Source organism: Lucilia sericata, unplaced genomic scaffold, assembly GCF_015586225.1.
Source record: "Lucilia sericata isolate MDLA Ls3-8-SP2 unplaced genomic scaffold, ASM1558622v1 Contig000939F_arrow, whole genome shotgun sequence".
Taxonomy (NCBI): domain Eukaryota; kingdom Metazoa; phylum Arthropoda; class Insecta; order Diptera; family Calliphoridae; genus Lucilia; species Lucilia sericata.
Genome location: NW_023994925.1, coordinates 113933 through 133492, shown reverse-complemented (window position 1 = coordinate 133492; position 19560 = coordinate 113933). Strand labels below are relative to the sequence as shown.

At 30.2% G+C, this 19560-nt stretch overlaps 1 protein-coding gene across 1 annotated transcript in view; it reads left to right on the top strand.

Annotated features, from left to right (window-relative positions):
• The window catches only part of LOC119609145 (Down syndrome cell adhesion molecule-like protein Dscam2), a 92258-nt gene that overhangs the window by 46203 nt on the left and 26495 nt on the right, over positions 1 to 19560 (top strand). The window contains exons 11-19 of the mRNA XM_037963859.1: positions 4806 to 4937; positions 5379 to 5528; positions 6423 to 6568; positions 7002 to 7137; positions 9395 to 9514; positions 15316 to 15468; positions 15772 to 16294; positions 16700 to 16910; positions 18828 to 19083. Coding sequence (XP_037819787.1) covers positions 4806 to 4937; positions 5379 to 5528; positions 6423 to 6568; positions 7002 to 7137; positions 9395 to 9514; positions 15316 to 15468; positions 15772 to 16294; positions 16700 to 16910; positions 18828 to 19083 — 1827 coding nt within the window. The remainder of the gene's footprint in view (positions 1 to 4805; positions 4938 to 5378; positions 5529 to 6422; positions 6569 to 7001; positions 7138 to 9394; positions 9515 to 15315; positions 15469 to 15771; positions 16295 to 16699; positions 16911 to 18827; positions 19084 to 19560) is intronic.

The window sequence follows — 19560 nt, the reverse complement described above, 5'->3', positions numbered from 1 at the left end:
TAAATATGTATTTTTATATGAGTAAATATATAATATATGTATAAATTTTACAAATATACAATCTATATTTTGTATATGTGCCTGCAGAACATGGAATAAATGATTTCTAAACAGCCAAGAGGAATAATTCGTTGAATTTTGTGCTTATTGTGTTCATGTTGCGTATGATCAATATATGTATGAAAATTAATTGAAAACACACATACGCCCAAGGTTCAGTAGTATCGTATTTGTATATCATAGCCTATATTACTGAAGAGAAAAGTATGAAGGGTTATATCTGATATTGGCATTATACAGTAATATTGGTTCTATTTCCATCGATTTTTATGATTATATTTACATGTATTAATATAAGATTAAGGTGATATCGGTAGCAGGTCCCAAATGGGATCTCAAGTCAATCATGAAGAAAAGTACGGAGTCAGAAAAGTTTCATCCCTTTAGTCTCTATGTTAAAATTTTTTTGGTCTGTATTATTGACGTTCATGTTAGTTATAAGGGGTGCTTTTATGTGTGTTTATTGTGTTCATGTAGCGTATGATCAATATATGTATGTAAATTAATTTAAAACACGCATACGCCCAAGGGTCAGTAGTACCGTATTTGAATATCATACCTTATATTACTGAAGAGGAAGGTATGAAGGGTTCTATCAAATATTGGTAATATACAGTAATATTGATTCTATTTCCATCGATTTTTATGATTCTATTTAAATGTATTAATATGAGATTAAGGTGATATCGGTAGCAGGTCCTAAATGGGATCTCAAGTCAATCATGGAGAAAAGTACGGATTTAGTCTCTATGTTAAAAAATTTTTGCTGTGTATTATTGACGTTCATGTAATTTATGTGGGCTAGGATTCTTGAGTTTCAAAGCGCTATTCGATACCTGGATGTATTGAGGCTGGGGGAAATAATGGACTGCTTTCAACAATTTTCAATAAGCATCGTCTTAGGTACAATAAAACATATTGATAATGTTGTTAATGTGGCCTTATTTCAAAGAAAAACACCGAAATAAATGGAATATATCGAGGTTGGTAGCAGTAATTACTGGACACTGGGTGCTATGCTATCACATTATACAAAACCCATTATATATTATTCAATTAAGATCATTCATAATTAAATGTAACACCGATCGGTAGCCAAAATTCATATGTACAATTACATCTCAAAAAAACTATTAACTGTTGGAAGTGATTACATAAATGTACTAGCATAGACTTGATTCCTTTGAAGATCTTTCGACAGCAGACTATATTAGTTTATTATTGAAATAAGACTAATATCAATGAGTTATTAAAAAATATGCAATTATTGTTATTATTTTGCATTTCAATAGCAATTCATCAATTGAAAAAGATAATAACTTAAAAATAGTTATTTTATATTTATTTACAATTTTGAGAGGAGAGTTAGAAAACGGCAAATACGAGGTCAAAAATATAACATTCTACCCATATTTTTTTTATTAAGTAGTTTCTAATTATAAAATTAATTTACACATCTATTAAAAGAACACTAATTTAGAATTAAAAAAAATATATATATATATTATTTTTGTGCATAATATAATAAGCAAAAAATCAAATTAAATTAAAAAAATTTGCACTTCCATACACCATCCACTTTGTGTGTTTTGAATGTACATTTTGCAGTATTTGTGTAATGGTCCGTTATTCTACTTGATTATTATAATTAAATTGTATTTAATTTAAAATTTTTGTTCAAAGCAATTAGTATGCATCTGTTTATTTTATTTTGGTTTTTATTATATGTATATATTTTTAACATAATGCGATTTATGAAAATCATATATACAAATATTACACAAACGCTGGAAAAAAGAACAAAAAATTTAAAATAGACTTAAATTAAAAAAATATCATTGGCGCAGACCTTTAGTGCCCAATGAATAAATTAAAAAAATAACAATTATAATAACCAAAATAAAAATAATTAAATTATTAACATGTTGAAAATTATTATTGTTGCAAAAGAAAAAAGAGAATTCAAAATTTAATTATTTGAATTATCTGAGTTGAATGTAATATTTAAAAGTCAGTGGTGGTTTTTGAAACTTTTTTGTTCAAAAAATTTTATAAAATATATTTATAAAATATGTGACATCATTTGCAATATAAATTTAACTTAAGATTTTCAACGAATATTTTACTAATTTTATTTACTTAAATTCTGACAAAATTGGGTTAACTAACTAACTAACTAACTAACTAACTACTACTAACTAACTAACTAACTAACTAACTAACTAACTAACTAACTAACTAACTAACTAACTACTAACTAACTAACTAACTAACTAACTAACTAACTAACTACTAACTAACTAACTAACTAACTAACTAACTAACTAACTAACTAACTAACTAACTAACTAACTAACTAACTAACTAACTAACTAACTAACTAACTAACTAACTAACTAACTAACTAACTAACTAACTAACTAACTAACTAACTAACTAACTACTAACTAACTAACTAACTAACTAACTACTAACTAACTAACTAACTAACTACTACTAACTAACTAACTACTAACTAACTAACTAACTAACTAACTAACTAACTAACTAACTAACTAACTAACTAACTAACTAACTAACTAACTAACTAACTAACTAACTAACTAACTAACTAACTAACTAACTAACTAACTAACTAACTAACTAACTAACTAACTAACTAACTAACTAACTAACTAACTAACTAACTAACTAACTAACTAACTAACTAACTAACTAACTACTAACTACTACCTAACTAACTAACTAACTAACTAACTAACTAACTAACTAACTAACCTAACTAACTAACTAACTAACTAACTAACTAACCAACTAACTCACTAACTAACTAACTACTAACTAACTAACCTACTAACTAACTAACTAACTAACTAACTAACTAACTAACTACTAACTACTAACTAACTAACTAACTAACTAACTAACTAACTAACTAACTACTACTAACTAACTACCTAACTACTAACTAACTAACTAACTAACTAACCTACTAACTAACTAACTAACTAACTAACTAACTAACTAACTACTAACTAACTAACTACTAACTAACTAACTAACTAACTAACTAACTAACTAACTAACTAACTAACTAACTAACTAACTAACTAACTAACTAACTAACTAACTAACTAACTAACTAACTAACTAACTAACTAACTAACTAACTAACTAACTAACTAACTAACTAACTAACTAACTAACTAACTAACTAACTAACTAACTAACTAACTAACTAACTAACTAACTAACTAACTAACTAACTAACTAACTAACTAACTAACTAACTAACTAACTAACTACTAACTAACGAACTAACTAACTAACTAACTAACTACTAACTAACTAACTAACTAACTAACTAACTCACTAACTAACTAACTAACTAACTAACTAACTAACTAACTAACTAACTACTAACTAACTAACTAACTAACTAACTACTAACTAACTAACTAACTAACTAACTAACTAACTAACTAACTAACTACTAACTACTAACTAACTAACTAACTAACTAACTAACTAACTAACTAACTAACTAACTAACTAACTAACTAACTAACTAACTAACTAACTAACTACCTAACTACTAACTAACTAACTAACTAACTAACTAACTAACTAACTAACTAACTAACTAACTAACTAACTAACTAACTAACTAACTAACTAACTAACTAACTAACTACCTAACTAACTAACTAACTAGCTAACTAACTAACTAACTAACTAACTAACTACCTAACTAACTAACTAACTAACTAACTAACGTAACTAACTAACTAACTAACTAACTAACTAACTAACTAAGATTGAAAATCTTGATCTCTGTTCAATATGTTCAAAAATTTTATTTTTATCTTTTATTTTCTCGTGTTCAGTGCATTAACACTCATATGTTGAAAAGTATTCCTACATATGATTCTCTAGTACATACATATATCGCACACCCAGTACTAAAGTGACTCAATTCAAAATTTTTGGTGTAGTTTGTTGTTGTTAACTGTTCAAAAAAAAAAAAAAAAAAAAACGTTATGTCTTTCTTTATGTTTCAGAATTTGTAAAAAATTTGATCTCTTTTCTAAAAAAAAAACAATTTTTGAGTTATGTCACTTTTGTACTGGGTGATCGATATGTAAATATGCGGAACAATTTTTTAGCATTATGGTTATATAAAATTTTTGGGCTGATCATCTCATGTATAAAATTTAATTTAACTATTCTATCAAAATTAATTTTTGTTCATTATATAAAAATGTAAACACATGTATTAATAAAACATCACACCCACATAAAGTCATACATAATTGGTTTATTATAAACGTAGTACAATATTTATTTATTTTTTGAATACACATTTGAATGAAGTACTACATTTAAATGTTTATTTTTAATTAATGTGTTAAGCAAAAGTTCACAAAATGTCAAAATGTCATTTATGTATAACATCAGCTAAAATTACAGCAGCAGCAGCAATAAAAACATAAGAAAAAAAAATACATACGAACATTTGTAGTAAATGTATCCTGTTAAAACAGTTACATAAATTAGTATTTCAAATGTTCAAAAACACTATAGATGACAATATTTCTACATGGATATGCCTTTACCCATGTTCAGTTTGAAACCACCTATACCCATCATACCTAAACGTATATCTACAAATGTATATACATAAATTATGTAGTTTTTTTTATTAACCTCTTTTTTATGTAATTTTTGTATATTTTTTGCCATAGGACCTCCATATGTGCGAGCCATTGGACCAATAAAAGCTGTCGCCGGCGAAGATATAAAAGTACACTGTCCATTTTCCGGTTATCCCATTGAACAAATTAGATGGGAGAAAGGACATCATGAACTGACAACAAGTAAGACAAATTGCCAATATGTATACAGATACAAACATTCATACAATCACCCACTCACAGATACACTCACTACTAGATTGAGTGTAGAAAGTAATGAATATTTCACATATTTACACAAACAGATATACACCGATCTAAACATTTAGACATTCATGCATGTATGGCTTTCAATAGCAGAAGATACTTTTTATTTTCATGACTGCATGAATGTATATGAATGTTTGATTGTGAAACTGTTTTTGTATTCATTTATACACCAAACCAACCATCCATCCTGCATACTTCCACTGAACGTTAGTTTTAGCAACTCAAATACCTATTCATTGTGAATAGTTTGTAGTTGTAGATTGTTTTTTAAAACATTTTCCACATCCTTTTTGTACTATATTTGAATGAATTTAGTTGTATTGGTAATTTTTTGTGTGTTTTTTTTTTTTTCAGATAACCATTATACTTTAGGTCCTGTCCAACAGGGAGGTTATCTTGTCATCAAGAATGTTGAACCTAATCGTGATCAGGGCATGTACACCTGCATTGTTAAAAGCCGCACTGGTGAGGAGGCTCGTCGTGACATGCAATTGAATGTCAATAGTGAGTAAATTTTTGCATATTAAATATTTAACTGTGAATTGTTTAAGGTATTTTAATGGTTGTCAAAAAGTGGAGTTGTTTGTTTAGTAAAGGAATGTATTCATTCATCTTTACTCAAGTTCTTATTGAAAATTTTAGTCTTCTTACTTAAAGTTTAAAGATTTCCGTCCGTCCATCTGTTTGTCTGTCTGTCTATCCTTTCGTCGGTACGTATGTTTGTTAAGGTTCATTTTCTGAAGACTACAGGTATCTCCGGGATCCAAATCTTTATATTTATATAAGACATGCTTTCGAAAGTTTCCTGTTCAAAATCAGCAAATAACAGCGATATAAACAAATGAAAATATTGTAAAAAATTTGAACTTTTGTCATTGCAGGCAAAATCAGTGAAAACAAGATCAACAACAACATACAGCTTCATATGTTATTCATATGTTGTTGTATTTAGTTTAAATGTTTATAATTAATGATTCGAACAAGAACATATGAAGCTGTGTGCTGTTTTGTTGTTGCCTAAGTTAACGGTTGTCAAGGATGGAAGATTTTGATATGAAAAAAAAAATATTACAAAATTAAAATTTTCAAAAATCAAGAGGAATTTAAATTTATATGCAGAATTAAATCGTTACGGACATTAAAATATTATTCTGAATATTTTTTTAAAATATTTATGAATTTTAAAGCTCCATAGGATTTGAACAATTTGCCATAAAGTAGGTTACATATATCAAGAAAGAAGGATATTACGGATATTACGGTGTAGGGTATTGAAACGACCATACTACTTACAATAAAATATGTTATACAAATTATTTTCTAACAGTTTCAAAAGAAAAAAAAAACAAATTTTATACAAATCTAAATTGCATACTTCAAATTGTTATTATTTTTCAGGTCCTCCAGTTATAGAACCATTTAAATTTCCCAAAAATCTACAAGAGGGTGGTAGAGCACAAATAACATGTGCAGTATCTTCCGGTGATATGCCAATATATTTCAGTTGGAAGAAGGATGACATGTCTTTACCATCTAGCTTACAGGTAAAATTTTAAAAACCCACAATAAAAGAGTAAAAACTACATACATATGTATAAGAAAGAATTAAATCTGAAAAAAAGAAAATCAAATACATTATTTTCAATAACACACACAATTTAATACATTATCCCCAAGGTTACACATCATCTGTGTATGGAGAAGATTTAGCGTAAGGGAAATCTTATAAACTGGAAATTTGAACAATGTAAAAAAAGCTTTAGCAGACACATTTCAATCTATTATTTGCTAAAGTTAAGAGTTACAAAAATAAAAAAATAATTTTTCAAGGAAACCAATGCGATATTTGAAAGCATTTGTGTGGTTTCTTTCAATGAGTTTTTGTCAGTTACCCCAAATACGTTTTCCTTTAATTTTCTTATATGTTTCATAGTAGATTTTTTTTTTTGTAATTTTTCATTTTGTTTCCTATTAAAGATTACCGAAAAAAAGGAAGAATTCTATTCATTACTGGTATTCAAGGATATCAGTGCTAAACACAGTGGAAAATATACATGTTATGCCAGTAATGCAGCTGCTAAAGTTAATTACACTGCTGAATTACAAGTTCGAGGTAAGATAAATATGGAGAAAAATGCTGGTATAAAAATAATAAAGAAATGTATTGTTTGAATGGAATTTGAAAGTACAAAAATTCCTAATTAAAAGTGTTGAAATGTATGAGGGTTTTGTGATGGATTAATCTTATCTTTAGTTTATGATGTTGTATTTAATTTTGTTAATAAATTTAACAAAATTATATAAAAACAAGTAAGAAATTATAGTTGGGCGGGGCCGACCATATAATACCCTACACCTGTTACAAAAATAAGATTTGATTTAGTTTAAAAGCCCTATTCGTCGCGTTCAGGTGTATATAATGGACCCATATTAACCATTTTCAATAAGCTTTGACTCCGGTACCATAGAAGATCATGTGCCAAATTTCATTGAATTATCTTCAAAACTGCGACCTGTAGTTTGATAACAAGGTTTATTCGGAGGTTCAGTTGTATGTGGGCTAGGTGAAATAATCGACCAATCTTAACCATTTTCAATAGGCTTCGTCCCTGTGACAATAGATGGACGAACGGATGGAGGGACGGACGGATAGACGGACGGACATAGCTAAATAGACTTAGAAAATGATAGTATTATTGTGCGTTACAAACATCAACACAAACCCAATATACTCTTCCAAAATAAGAAAATAACTTTCTTTTAATAACCAGGGTCTCAGGTTAAAATCAAACCCACAACCTCCCAACTGATATATTTAGATTTTATATTGTGACCTTTAAGAGGTTTTAACGTTGAATGCGAGGGGTATTTTGTCCAGTAGAATTATTTAATGTCTACTAGCTGGAATTTACGCCTTCGACGTGGCTGCTAGAAGTACTAAATCTCGTGATATCGACCATTAAAACAGACTTATACAGTCTTGTATCTTCTAAGGTTTTCATACCGAACGAAATAAAATAAAATATGTTGTCATTAGCTGTCCCTGTTAAAGACGGCACTTTGTCGAAAAGCTATGGGAGAGGAAAGCATTCGGAGAAATCAAACGATTGTTGCCTTTGGCAGGTTACACAAAGTCAAATCTCAGAGAAAACCAATCATGTCCTACGATTTTTGGAATAGATTTGAGACATTATAACAGCGCGAAGATTTCATAATTATAATTTATTAGTTTGTTATACCAACTTAAAGTCCTATCTATAGACTATAATGTAAAGGTTTTACCTCTTTTATATCTTCTACCTTATTAGAGATATCTTGGACTTTCATTTTATAACGTATAAAATATGACCAAAAGCTAAATATTTTCAATCTTCAATTCTAAGACCCGTTTCGGATTCTGCTGAATTCAAAATGCTTTGTTCCTGCACAGAGGGAAAAAGAAATATACACGCCAAACTGTTTATGTTGTAATACCATCCGGAAGTATATACATACGTACGATAACACTATGTAAAGTTGACAACATTGCAACAGTTAGTTGTCGAAATCTAAATTTTATACACATCCGTTCTCGAAATGTTAACAAACATGGTTAGCTCACTGTTGACAAACAATCCCTTAGATTTCGACAACGAATTGTTGCAATGTTGACAACGTTGCGTTTTCGAAATTACATAGTGTATATACTTTGGCAACGGATGTTATTGGAAAATTATAAACTCTTTGGTGTTAATTTGGTACCAGGCGTGTATATTTCTTTTTTCATCTGTGTGTCTCTCATGTAAAAGGACCTTGATTGTCTTGGCACTTGATATAAAATCTCTGGTTTATAATCCAAGACTTTTATATATGACATTTGTGAAATTCATGCACTAAAACTGACATCTTTTTTTTAAGAAAAAAATTAATATTTATTTAACAAAAACACCTTCTTCTTCTTGCTTCAAAAAATTTCAATATTTTCACCCAATAAGCCTGCATTTATACCATTTTCTTTTCTTTCGAACTCCTTAACTATAATGACCTCTTTCTTTTCCCATCAATATCCGGTATTAAGGTTTATTTACACAATATATACTAAGTAGTATGTATTTTTTTAACTCCTTTTCTTCCCTAAGAAGGAAATAAGTAAATACAACAACATTTTTGCTCATTTTGTTATTTTTTTTTTCGTATACTTTCAACTCTGTATACCTTTTCGAAGCCTTACTCCATAAAATAAAAATCCTCATACTATTAACAACTATTGCTCTACAACAGCAAACGCAAACATTTCGTAAATAAAACTAAAATTATACAAAAATAACCGAAAGAAAAATAAAAAATATAATAAAATTTTGTTTTCTTTTTATTTGATCACGTTCTTACAGTTGCACCACGTTGGTATCTTGAACCCATGGATACAGCCATAATGCTGGGCAATACAATATCAATAAATTGTGAAGCGGAAGGATATCCGATACCCACGATTACCTGGTTCAAAGGACAAGGTAAGTGTACAGAAAACATAGTACTGTGTATTTTCTTCTTACCATTATTGCTATTACCATCAACTTTAACATCCTTCCTCCATCCACTTTGTGTAGTTTTCATTTCTGAGTTTATTTTCTCAATTCAATGAATTCACTGTGTAAACATTTGTTAGAGTTGTTTAAATAGTACTTTTGCCTTATATTTTATTTTAACTCTAAACTAAATTTCTAAGCACGTTTAAAAGAATGATTTTATGCTTTCAATTAAAACTAGAATCATTTCATATACTTCGTAGGATTAAATCGATTGCTAATGTTATATAATCGTACGAATAACGGCGTTATTAGTAAGAATCCGTGAAAGTCGATTTATGACCATGTATATGAATCTGAATCCAACAGTTCCTGGGGACCACTAAGGGTCACCACGACCAGCTAGGTGATTAGTTACTTTAAAAGTTTCTTGATCTTGACCTGATCCCAAAACTCCTAGATTGAAATTTATATATAAAAAGTCTTAAACAATTTCATTAATTTAAAACTCTGTTTTCAATTTATATAAAATCGAGTATTTAGTCTAGTAGTTAAGTAAGTATAACACCGGTCTATACTCGTATTCAATAGAAAATAGAACGTACAAAAAAACTGTAAGAAAAATTCGTGTATTTGTTAAAAGACAAATACACATACATACTCTCACTCACATTCCAATATGTACATAAATAAACGTGGGCATTAAATATTTTGTTTAAATACATTCAGTATCATTTGTCTTTAGACAAGTCCTGTGTACACATCGACAATCTGCCAGTCAGGCAACCAACAGCAAGTGGCAGACGTAAAAGTGCTGGTAATCTCTAAAAGCGAGTTCATTAAAGTTTGATATTCATTTGGTTCTTTTTTGTTGTTTGTGTATCTTTTTGGAAATAAAAACAAAAAGTGAAAAAAAGGATGTTAATTTCAATGAAATACTTTTATTTTATTTTTCTCAACTTATTTCACAAGAGAAGCGTAACAAACTGAAAGGGATTTATTAGTGAGTTGTGGATACATATTTGAAAGAAGAATAAACAAAAAATGAAAAAAATAAACTCGAAAAAAATAAGAAAATAAGGTTAATTGATTAGTTGGAAAGCTGTTAATTTTTTATTTACCAAAATTAATTATACAAAAGCAATAGCTTGGTTTAAGTTAAGGAATGTATAATAAATGCTACTCATTATTTGCATATACATATACAGTATATACATATGTAAATACCTATAAGTATTGGCATAAAGAGTAGATTATGAGAAAAGAAGCAAAATATTTAATCATTTTATTAGTGGATTAAGCTGAGGTTCAACAATTTGGGGTTGATACCCCAATTGATTGATATTAATTTTAAAGTGTAACTCAGTGTAATGGTATACGCACAATTGGGACGAACGACGAATTTCGTATAGCACGACGAACTAGTCGACAAAAATTCGTTGTGTAAATTCGTCGATTGGAACACAATCAAATTATTCGTACTGCGAATTCGTTTCAAAATTTATTTGTTTGAAATTGGAAAAAGTAGGAAAAAGGAACAAAAATTATATTTTTGTGAATCTCCACGATTTTGAGATAATTTGAACAGCTTTAAAATTTATTCGAACATTATTTCGAAATTAGAAAATGTAAAAAATTGGCCTCGAAAAGAACTAAAATTATATTTTTGTGAATATCCGCAATTCTGAGATTATTTTAAAAGCTTCAAAATTTTTTCGAATATTACTTCGAATTTTCGAACTTAATTTTAAATATTCCAACATAGCATTGTAGTGTCATCAAGTGTACTCCAGACTGCCAAATTTCAGACAATTCGGACCACGAGAACTGGTTTTCGATTTTTTTCGACTTTTTGATTATTTTCGACTTCTTTCGATTTTTTTTTTGACTATTTTTTGACTTTTTCGAGTTTTTCCGACTATTTTAGAGTTTTTGACTTTTTTCCACTTTTTTAAAATTTTCGATTATTTTTGACTTTTTTCTACTGTTTTCGAGTTTTAGACTTTTTCCGACTTTGTCCGACATTTTCTGACTTTCTCCGACTTTTTCGACTTTTTGATTTTTCGACTTTTTACGACTTTTCGACCTTTTCCGACTTTTTTCGACTTTTATTTACAAAGTCGACTTTTAGACTTAGTCGAGTTATCGACTTTTTTGAAACAAAATAGTCGACTTCGACTTTTCGACTTTTTTCAAAAAAAGGTCGATTGTTCGATTATTCGAAAGTCGAATTATAGAACCCTACTCAGAGTTACTTTTTTATTGGTCCCCAAAGATTTGAGGCCGTGGAGTCATTTTTGCAGGCTCATAATATCAAAAAAGATTTTTCCCTGTTCACGTCAATTAAAAGAAACAATCAATTACAACAAGTGAGAGTGTTATATTCGGTTATGCCGAATCTCATATACCCACCATCAAACCGTATGTCATAAAAGGAATGATCCCCTATAAACATCAGGATCACTCATCAAATTAACTCACCGATTTTCATTAAAATTTTTAGATCGATTTTGGTTCATATAAACGATGTATACATCGAATATTATCGCTGTAATCTCATTTTTATATCAGTAATTACTGTTAAAGAAATTTTTTGGCAGGCTTATATGTACGGGTAGGGAGAGTTACCGACACTTTCCGCATGAAATTCTGTAGGAAGATTTAAGTTTCTATAAAAGTTTTTTATATCAAATTTCATAACTCTACACCAGAGAAGCTCAATATGCCCGTGTCATAGCACGCGTGATAGGGTAAGAAAATTCTGCTGACGCTACGTTGATACACATACACTATAGGTCTATTTATTCTTCTTCTTTTAATGTTGGTTTGCTCTCAAATTGAAAAACAAAATTAAATTAGTTGCTGATCAGCACTTGTCAAAGCAAGGTCTGTGCGCGACTTTTTTAAAATACACACAGAAATACAACAACAAAATTTTGAGAAAGCCGAATTAATGTAGGAGAACAATAGAGAACAGTTGATAGTTTTTTTATATATAGACTTTGATATACGCTGGATGTCAAAATGCATAAGAAATATTTGACAGTTAGCATATACTCCATAGTTTGTAGCAAGTTTTTTTGTACACTTTTATTTTGAGTTGAATTCTGTTCTCTGCTGCTTTACCAAAACAAATAAAACTATGGTAGTCTATGGTAGTATCTGTTTGAGCTCCACTGCTCTACACTTATGTCGAATTTCATCTCAATACTCGTACTTTTAAGCCAGTAATGAGCGTTAGAGTAATTTTCGGAAGGGGACTTTATAGGGAGGTGGGGTCAATTATAAACCGATCCACATAAAATTCGGTGGATAGATTTTGGCTCGTACTTTTAAGTCAATTATGAGCGTTAGAGTAATTTTCTGAAGGAGCCCTTATAGGGGGGTAGGGTCAATTATTGACCATTTTTCCCAAAATTTATACATTACGAGGTATTAAATAAGATAATTTTAATAGTTTTTGATTAAAAAATAAGCAGGAGCATACAATATAAAACATTTCGGCTTCATTTTAACTGGAATTACTTTTTTTACATATCAGCATATATCAGAATATATACCGCCAGTCTTCCTGCTAATAAGAGGACACGGAGATATAACTGGCAATAATATTGATGATACCTTGGTAAAGGCTGGAACTACGATGGCTATACTGGATATAGACCAGAGTGTAGACTGTAGTGTTCCCCTACCAGCCATTAAAACCAACCATATATCCGATATTCAGCATATAACCGATATTCAACAGCAATTGGCATTCCTAGACGCAGCACACAGTATAAAAGCTAACGTTTACGTGATAAAAAATATTTCAAATGCTTCTCAAAATTAGGCGTATACTTAATATTTGTAATAGCAATAAATCATTAAAATGTATACGTACAGGTGTCGATAAAAAAGCACTGCAATACAACGTAAAACTTTCCACTTGAAATGAAACAAGTATGAAAGTATAGTCGGGCGTGGCCGACCATATGATACCCTACACCAGTTATTAATATTAAATGTGATTTATTTTTCATAATAAAGCATTTATCCTCAATACTACCTTGTTCCGATACATTTAAGCAATTTATGGATGAAAAACTAATTTTCTGAAAGAGGCTTTATATGGGCGGCTAGGGGCAAATATGGACCAAACCCGATAAAGTTTTGTGAATGTATTTATGTTTATATAATATTTATTTGTGCTGAATTTCATCGCGATATTTGTGTTTATAAGTTAATTTTGGGCATTCAAGTAATTTTCTGGTGGGGACTTTGTATGGGAGCTATGATCTTTATGAAATTTTGCGAGGTCATCAAAACTTGTATGAAACTTAGTTGTGCCGCTTTTTATCGATATTCAGGTATATTTAACATAATTATGAGCTCAGAAGCCCTTTTCGGGGGGTTCTGTTGGATGGGGGCTAGGTGAAATAATGGACCGATTTTAACCATTTTTAATAGGCTTCGCCCTTGAGCCAAAAAAGCGTGTGTGCCAAATTTCATCCAATTATCTTGAAAATTGCGACCTGTACCTTGCGCACAATGTTTACATGGACAGCCAGCCAGACGGACATAGCTTAATCGACTCAGAAAACGATTCTAAGCCGGTTGGTATACTTTAAGGTGGGTATAGGACGAATATTTTTGTATGTTACAAACATCAGCACAAACCCAATATACCCTCCCCACTAAAGTGGTGTAGGGTATAAAAATGACTATGAAGATTTTTTAATTTTATACATATGTTTTTATGATTTTATACATATGTTCATATGATTTTATACATATGGCATGACTTTAGCCAAAACTGGGAGACACGGGACTTCTTTTGTTTTTAATCTTAAGTTTACCATACTATTAATTCATTTTTGATTGATTGAATCATAAGCCTCACATCTTTCAAATTACAAATTGCAATAAAATAACGAAATCAATTAAAGAAAAGTTTCATTTATCTCCGAAGGCGAACTTAAGACAAATTTCGGGTAAATAAATTTGGTTTTATTTCAGATTTGTTTCGGAGTTCAATTTTAGATCTATGAAATACAAAAATGTTGTATACATATTGGAGATTCAAAATGGCAACATATCCAACAGAAGTTACCGTTCGGTATGGATTTAAATCGAAGGAATGTCGAAAACGATGCTCATTTTCAGCGACTAACCCTTCAATAGCTATTCGAAAAAAAATGTTACTAGAAGTTCTCAACATATTGGAGATTCAAAATGGCAACATATCCAAGAGAAGTTACCGTTCGGTATGGATTTAAACCGAAGAAATGTCGAAAACGATGCTCATTTTCAGCGACTAACCCTTCAATAGCTATTCGAAAAAAAATGTTACTAGATTCCTTTGAGGGCACGAGAATTCTGAAATTCACAGACCACAGAAACTTCTGTAATTCTTTTAAAAAGATATAAAGAAAATGAACAGTCAATTCCTCACAGTGCACAAAACATAAAACATATTCAGGTTACAAAAAACTGAAAACTTTGGGTTGGGTCTTCGCCCTGTACCTACACAAAATTCCTGAATTTTTGGAAGAGAAAATGGATTTTTGTACAAAAAATATTGAACTTTCAAATAAAATTAAAAACTTTTCACTTGAAATACTAAGACAGACTTAACATAAGTTTGTTAACATATGTTAAACATACTAAAGAGAAACTTTGCAAACTAAAAGAAAAAAAATATAAACAATTTAATTTAAACCTTTTTTCCACTTTACTTGTTAACCTAAAGTGTTTTTAATTGTTGTTAACGAAAACCTGTATATATTTTTGTAAAATATTTCTAGGTAAACTAAATAAGGATTTTAAACCTTTAAATATGCGTAACCATTCGTTGGTACTTAACCTTGCCACCGACATTGATGAGGGTTACTACATGTGTCAAGCAACAAATGATATTGGACCGGGTCTTAAGAAAATAATACGCATCAATGTCAATGGTAAGTATATACATGTAATTTTAATGTAATACCTAAGATACACACGAGCACGTAAAGTAGGATATATTATGTAATACTCATACATTAGATGTGTATGTATGTATATGTATTGCAGATATGGTAAAGGTAAATTTTACCGTTAATTAAACAACAAAATTCACTTATTTATTGTTGTAGACACACATACATACATACCCATTTGCACGATTTATATGATTATGTACTCGACCAACATTAAAGTTAATTCTTTTGTTCTCTTTATCAATTTTTGTTGTTGATGATGCCATCTATTCTGTTGTATAGAACCAGCACGTTTTGAGCAAACATCACGCAACATCTCGTCGCGACGAAATGATGCTGTTACACTCGACTGTCATGCCAAAGGTGATGAACCCATTAGTATCGCTTGGACACACAACAATGCCCGCATTGATTTAAATAATTTCCGTTTTAGTATTGCGGAAATGAAAACCGAAAAGGGTGTTGACTCTCAGTTGACAATCTCACGTTCGGATCGTCATGATTCGGGTATATATAAATGTATAGCCGAGAATCCCTATGGACGAGCGGAGCATGTTATCTATCTGGCGGTACAGGAACGTCCAGATACTCCCTCAAATTTGGAAGTATTTGAAGTGGGTTCTCGTACTGTTAAACTATCGTGGCGTCGTCCTTTCGATGGCAATTCACCGGTGTTATCCTACTTGGTGCAATATCAACCATTGAAATATTTGCAATCGCATGCAGCTTTGGGTATTGCTGGCAGTGACTGGAATGGTCAGAATATTATAAATGTAACACTGCCATCGACAAGTATAAGTAAAAGGTAAGTGGAAGAGTGTGATAGACTAAACGAGGGTTGATTGAGAAACATTTAAAATTAAGCAAGTAAAAGTATTGATAAATTTATTACTTATCCGTTCGCCTTAGAAAAGCAATTCAAACGCGATATGGGTTTTAAACCATAAAAACTTATAAAACTGTTAGATATTTTTTCAGAAGAAAAAAATACTTGTTCTAAATTGTGTTATAACATCATCATGCAAAATACTATTCAATAATTTTAAATATATTAAACAAATTATCAATTAACCCTTTTTGTATTTTATTCCCATATGTATAACAATTTATCTTCCTGATTTTTCCATTTTTATATAACATTTTATCACTGACATTTCTTTTTCTTTCTTTTTTTCTTCTTTTCCACTTAACCATAAAACATTTCACTCAGTTATGACAGTGACTTACGTGAAAGTGCCATCGTTGCTGGTTTAACACCAGCCACAACATTCTTGATTCGCATGCAGGCCATTAATGAAATCGAACGCAGTCCATACACCGAACCGATTGTATTGAAGACACAAGAAGAAGCACCCACCGAAGCACCCTCTAATGTTCAAGTACAAACAGGAGGTGAAAGTGAATTGATTGTCACTTGGCAGGTAATTTTCGTTAACATTTTTGTTTGTGTTTCATTTTCTGATTCACTTATAAAAAAAGTGTTTAAACGAAATACATTTGCAATTGACATTTATTGCATTTGCAAAAAGGTGTCGCCAGAAATTTTAAAATTTAATTTTGAAATGTTGTTGTATAGTGCAGAGAGACATAACTCTTTGTAAAATTAATTTTGAAATTAAAGTTGTGTAGTTTCACTTCGGAAGTGAAATTGCAGAACAGTGTCTATTGATTATAAACATTTATATTCGAATTAATATGAAATACTAAGTGAGTTTGATTCTCACCAGAGACTCTGGTAAAGAAGGACACAACAGATATTGATGAAGGTGAATTTGTTTGGATCCGATGTAATATGTATTCTCCTATAAATCCTAAAATATATTAAATAACTAACTAACGAACGAACGAACGAACGAACTAACGAACTAACTAACGAACTAACGAACTAACACGAACGAACGAACTAACTAACTAACTAACGAACTAACGAACAATAAACGAACTAACGACAACAAAACGAACTAACGAACTAACTAACGAACGAACTAAAAACTAACGAACTAAAACTAACACAACGAAACGAACTAACGAAAACTAACTAACGAACTAACTAACTAACGAAAACTAACTAAACTAACGAACTAACTAACGAAAGAACTAACGAACGAACTAACTAACGAACTAACTAACGAACTAACGAACTAACGAACGAACTAACGAACAAAACGAACGAACTAACTAACTAAACTAACTAACTAACTAACGAACGACTAACTAACGAACTACTAACGAACGAACTAACGAACTAACTAACTAACTAAAAACTAAAACTAACTAACGAACTAACTAAACTAACTAACTAACTAACTAACTAAAAAACTAACGAACTAACAACTAACTAACTACTAACTAACGAAACGAACTAACTAACGAACTAACTAACTAACTAACGAACGAACTAACTAACTAACTAACTAACTAACTAACTAACTAACAACTAACTAACTAACTAACTAACTAATAAAAACTAACTAACTAACTAACTAATAACTAACTAACAACTAACAACTAACGAACTAACTAACTAACTAACTAACTACTAACTAACTAAACTAACTAACTAACTAACACTAACTAACTAACTAACTAACTAACTGACTAACTAACTAACGAAGGTTTTCAAAAGACGTATATTTCTATATTTTATCGAGGTTCAAATTATACGTTTTAAGATTTTTGACATAAATATAAGGATAACGATATTAAAAATGTCCTTCAGATATTTACTTAAAGTTGATTTACCTGATATTTCTTGTCTAAACCGTCAAGAATTCATAATTTTCATAGAACTTTCTCTATACAAAGAAGTGTGTACCAAATTTCATCAAAATCGAAAATGTTCCAAATTTTTTTAAATGACCCAAAAATATTGAAAAATGCTTAATTAAGGTATTTACGTAAACCTAATTAATAATAAATTCCTATGTATACAAAATTGTGTAAAATTGCTAAAAATATAAACCACTAATTAGCTATGAAATCCACGAATCGCATTAGCAACTTTTTACTTAAAAAATACCAAAACGTAAATAAATGAATAAACAAGTTAAAAACCAAATAAAAAAGTGAATAATTTATTTAGTTACCACATGAAATGGAAAAACTCATTTACATTATGAACGGAGGGAGAAAAGTAAAGAAAACTAAACCTAGAAAAAAATTAAGAAACTTTTTAAAAGTGAATAAGAGAAGACAAAAAAAAACAGACATTAAACAAGTGTTAAGAAACATCATTCATTCACTTGAGACAAGTACAATCTCTGTAACTACTTTTATTCTACTTCGGCTTATTTCACCTGCTCTAATCGTAACCTTCTTTACATTCTTAATGCCACCAGATACCACCACGCGAATCCTGGAATGGTGAACTTATTGGCTACACCGTCAACTGCAGCGAAGAGAAGCAGAATATCAACTACATTAGTGTTGTCAATAATTCACTCAAGTCGGTGATTGTAAGTGGCTGGGCCACAACGAAGGCCACAATACGTGGATTGCGCAAATATACCAGATATGCAGTGACAGTACGAGCCTTAAATAGTTTTGGTTCCGGACCATGGAGCACACCCATCTTTGGCACCACTGCAGAGGGTGGTAAGTACTAGTATTTGTACTTCTAACTAACTTGGTGCATAGTAATAATAATGATAATAAAAAAAGCATAAAGAAAATATAGAAATATAAGTTGCAAAAAAAGAAAAAAAGAAAAAAATGAAGTAGGAAAAGAATGTTGGCAGACGGTGTCTGTTGAATGAACAGGTAACAGCTGTACAAATTGTTATCTTAATAACAACAAACATTAAAAATGCTTTTAGCGTGTTATGTTTATGGGAATGAGAGTGTGTCTATCCAGTCGATGTATGTATGTGAGTTTATAGTGTATTTAAGATGATGTACAGTGGTTTATTAAGAGGTTTCTTTCGAACGCGTTAAGATAGGTTGACGTCATTGACGTCTATTCTTTGAGACAACTCAGATATGTATTTATAATACGATATCATAGTCTGAACTCCATTAGAATGGGATATTAAGAAACAGGACGCTGTACAAATTCCCCTTCATCTAAGCAGC